Genomic DNA, 4,901 nt, shown 5'->3' on the forward strand with positions numbered 1-4,901 from the left:
TATATACATATATAATGTATAATAATTGATATGTGACTGTATTTTATAAAATAATAGTCTACTAAAACACAGCCAAGACAAGTTGCTTTGCACAGACCAAAGGTCAGTTTTATGTCATTTGATACTGTAACATGATTGCATGTGAACTGCATCATTGTAACTTTTGTATTGTTAGCCAAGCACGGGTGAAAGGTCAATATAATAAATATATATAAATGTATAATGTGAGATTTAAGCTATTTCGTCTAAACATTTATATTTTCATGTTATAATTTGTATTCATTCTAGAATTAAAGAGGCATAATTTATATTTATTTCCTAATTTTTTTATTGTGGTTGCAAAATCGTTCAAATCTACCAAACCCATACAGGGATTAATTAATGAAAATAACAGATTAAATATAAAGTTTTTCTAAAGAAATGTTTGATAACTATCGGGATATTATAAAGATTTTGAATGTGAAATTTAAAAATTTTCTGATGCATAAAAGTATTTTTTATCTTAAAATGAATATTACTTTGCATGATAGAAAGGGGAATTTGCGAAAAGAAAAAAAAGACACGAGAAAAAGATTGCTTTACAAACCTTAAGAATTAATAAAAAAATTAGATATTTTGCGTATGAAAGCATTTTAATGTTTACTGATAATCTGCCAAATTTCGTTAACATTTGCTTATTAATTTAAAAGTTATAGAATTAAATTAAAACTATAACAAATACAAAGTGGTTACAAGGTTGGTCCTAGGGACCAAGCCCATGCTCAAAGAGTTAATGAAGTGGTCTTGGTACAGTGAGTATTGTTACTAAACATTGACTTTATAGATTTACTTCATCATCAGCCAGTGGCTGGTGCTTTCATTACAGTGAAACTATGTTAGTAATGATAGAAATAATCATTGACTTAAATAAATAAAGAAAAAAATATGAACTACAAGTCTTTTTTTTTTGTAATAAAAGAGATAACTGTTGAGTTAAGCTAAAAGCTTATTAGATGCATTACCCCACAAAACTTCATCGCATACTTTTGTTTATGTATAATTCTTGTTCCTCTATTTCCAACTGCTTGTTCAATATTTTATCTCCATCTTACCCTTGGTCTTCCTACTAGCCTTCTTCTGATTGGTATTCCCTACATATATTTCTTTGGGTACCTCTCTTCATCTGTCTGCTTGACATGTCCATACCTTCTAAACTGGCTCCTCTTTAGAAATTCCAGCACTGAATCTACTCCTCCTCCTATCCTCACTTGTATGAAATGCCATATTGATTAAAAAAGTAAATTGGTGAATAGTTGAAAACAGTTTCAATAAATATTGTTTTGTATTTTTACTATGTCATAATTTTATGATGATGTGATATCTATATGATATATATTAGCACATGCAAGAAAGAATTCAAGAGATTCCACTGGTCGCGGTGGTAGTCCTCAGCACCAAGTTGATCATGGAGATACAGATTATCGTGTTCCTCCTCACAGCACAGGTCCAAATTCAATCATCACAGTACCTGATCCAGCATGTACCACAGCATCAGTTGTGCCATCTATCAGTATCAACCAATACCCTATTCAAGGAACGAAACGCTGTAGAGATTTTGATGGTATGTATTCTAAAAGACATATTTTTAAACCATTGTAATGAATACTGTTTATTTACAAAAGCAAGTCTCACACATAAATTGAAAAGTAACTTTCATTGAAATAAATGGTATTAAATCAATAAAATACTCTTTTTATTTTTAAGGTTCTAGTATAGATTAAAAAAATAAATTATTATGTTTTTTGTTTAAATTCTCAAGTGTTCTTTTTGGGGAAATTGTTATATCATTGCTGAACTTAGTGTGCAACCTCCTGTTTGTCAGCCATTGATACTGGTTTTAACTTTCGACAGAAAAGGGATATTGCATGCAAGGAGATATGTGTCCATATGACCATGGGACTGACCCTGTAGTTGTTGAAGATGTTTCTTTGCTTGGATTTGGACCTTCAACCAGCAGTGCACCTCACCAGCAAGGTAATCTTGAGATGAACAGTTCTGTATGTTATATAACTTGTCTTGAAAATTAGCTATGCAGTTAATTAATTTGTTTTGTAGATATACATTTTTAGTACAGGATTGTTAACTCCATAAGTTGTTGGTCAATGTGACTTTGTATCCACAAAGTAACCATCAGATTTCACATATTATAACTTTTAATATGATTTTTGTATCTTAATGAAATTTGGCAACACTTTAATAAACATTACAAGTCCTTTTGTTCACAGAAAGTCAGATTTTTTTCTTTAACTATTTTTACTAAAGATTTGTCCGTGAATGTATGGAGTCAGAATGTTGACTACTCCGAGAACAAAGTAATTTTTATGTTAAAATAAAAATCTCTTTTTTCATCTGAAAGTTTGCATATTTTATTTACATACTCTCTAAAACTTACTAGATAAATATGAAACTTTTCAGTAAAATTTTATATTTTATTTATTTTCTCGTCCCTAACTCTATGCTGACTCGGTTGATTTGACTTACCTTTGATATGTATTTTTGATATAAATACAGTACTTACCTTTGATCTGTATTTTTGATATAAATTCAGTACTTTCGTTTGATCTCATTTTTTGATATAAAGTACTTACCTTTGATCTGTATTTTTGATATAAATTCAGTACTTTCGTTTGATCTCATTTTTTGATATATAGTACTTTCATTTGATCTCATTTTTCGATATAAATACAGTACTTACCTTTGACTACAAAACAAGTTTATACTAGATAAGTCCACAGTTATCAGACTACAAAAAGAACAATAATACAAAACAAGTACACACTAGATAAGTCACACACTTATCAGACTACAAAAAGGATACAGGAATACAAAACAAGCACATACTAGATAAGTCACACACTTATCAGACTACAAAACAAGTATATACTAGATAAGTCCACAGTTATCAGACTACAAAAAGGACACAAGAATACAAAACAAGCACATACTAGATAAGTCACACACTTATCAGACTACAAAAATACAAAACAAGTATATACTAGATAATGTTGAAATATTCCTCTTACATTTATTTTATTGTAAACCTTTAAACAAATCAAGAAATATTCAAGTAGAAAATATGTATTATGAAAGGCAAAGTACTTCCTGATCTCATATTGTATCCACAGATATTTCACAAATAAAGTACTTCCTGAACTCATATTGTATCCACAGATATTTCACAAATAAAGTACTTCCTGATCTCAGATTGTATCCACAGATATTTCACAAATAAAGTACTTCCTGATCTCAGATTGTATCCACAGATATTTCACAAATAAAGTACTTCCTGAACTCATATTGTATCCACAGATATTTCACAAATAAAGTACTTCCTGAACTCAGATTGTATCCACAGATATTTCACAAATAAAGTACTTCCTGAACTCAGATTGTATCCACAGATATTTCACAAATAAAGTACTTCCTGAACTCAGATTGTATCCACAGATTTTTCACAAGTATATCAAAAAATGAGATGAAATGCAAGTACTGTATTTATATCAAAAATACAGATCAAAGGTAAGTACTGTATTTATAGTAAAAAATGAGATGTGATAAGTGTGTGACTTATCTAATATGTACTTGTTTTGTATTCCTGTGTCCTTTTTTTGTAGTCTGATAAGTGTGTGACTTATTTGAAGATGAGTTTTGAAACTTGATGCATCCCACTATTGTATATATACATTAGGGATCTCCAGATGTATGGAACACACAAATACAGATTGTCAAAATTTGATCTCAATATCGGCCAATTGTCACTGATCTGATATTCCACTCGGGTTGCAGGCTTATTGATACCCTTGGCTTTAAATATGTAACTACTTTGTTACTAGTAGTTTAATGTTTGTGGTATCCCTGTCTCTAATAAACAACTGCTCTGTACCTAGCTAGTGCCATTTGTCAGATGCAGGGCTCGAAATTGGCGGGGCCCACGAGCCAATGGCACCTGAAAAATGCCGGTAAGCCAGTAAAAAGTGTCTGTTATGTAGCCCACATGGCCCCTTAAAATCAAAAGTCTGTTATGTAGCCCACATGGCCCCTTAAAATCAAAAGAGCCATTAAACCGGTAAGCCAGTAAAAAGTGTCTGTTATGTAGCCCACATAGCCCCTTAAAATCAAAAGAGCCATTTAAAGTTTGACGACTCCACAAAAATTGATCTGAGCATTTCTTAACCGAGCAGAACTTGACAAACCACGAGTGGGCCTTACCAAATTTATACACTTGTCAGTTATGTACAATACACAAACGTTGTCATTATAAATTCCTGTGTATTCAAAGTAAATACACTTTCATTAATAAGAATGCCAAAACTTTGTCCAATATTCTAACTTTTTGTATCAGTGTAAAGAATTGACTTATAAAATTTGAAATATAGAGTGATCATTTGAACTTTTATAAAGATGACTACTGTTTTCAATTAGAATTCTACATTTTAACTTAAGTATGTCACCAAGCTGTAACAAGGCTCACACATTTGAAAGATGTACATAAAAGTTATATTTCGTCAACACTTTCCAGAAACAGACGAGTAAAAATTGCAAACTTGTAAGTTGTTTGGAGAATTTACCTTACTGTGTGTACATGTTAGGGTAAACACTTTTGAATCCAACTTTGCAGACTTCACTAGCCAAGAAAACAATACAAATACATACTATTACTGTTTTACCAATAATGTCACAATCTGAAATCACTGATTGCTGATAATCATAGCATACAATTGGCTAGATTCCGACTATGTACAGTAAAGTTGACAATGTCACTGTATATTATTGTTGACAGTTTAACCTTAAAAATTGTAACAACTACAGAGAATGTACAATGAATCTTCATTAAATTTGAAATTGTTGAAGTTATCTATAAA

General features: G+C 30.8%; 1 protein-coding gene across 1 annotated transcript in view; it reads left to right on the plus strand.

Moving 5' to 3' along the window:
* The window catches only part of LOC106473618 (RNA-binding protein 26-like), a gene marked incomplete at its 3' end in the record, with an annotated part of 41,076 nt that overhangs the window by 8,604 nt on the left and 27,571 nt on the right, over positions 1-4,901 (plus strand). Inside the window, exons 5-6 of the mRNA XM_013934302.2 lie at positions 1,379-1,600; positions 1,891-2,013. Of these exons, the coding sequence (XP_013789756.2) occupies positions 1,379-1,600; positions 1,891-2,013 (345 nt within the window). The remainder of the gene's footprint in view (positions 1-1,378; positions 1,601-1,890; positions 2,014-4,901) is intronic.

The sequence above is a fragment of the Limulus polyphemus genome, unplaced genomic scaffold, assembly GCF_000517525.1.
Source record: "Limulus polyphemus unplaced genomic scaffold, Limulus_polyphemus-2.1.2 Scaffold6334, whole genome shotgun sequence".
Lineage (NCBI taxonomy): Eukaryota > Metazoa > Arthropoda > Merostomata > Xiphosura > Limulidae > Limulus > Limulus polyphemus.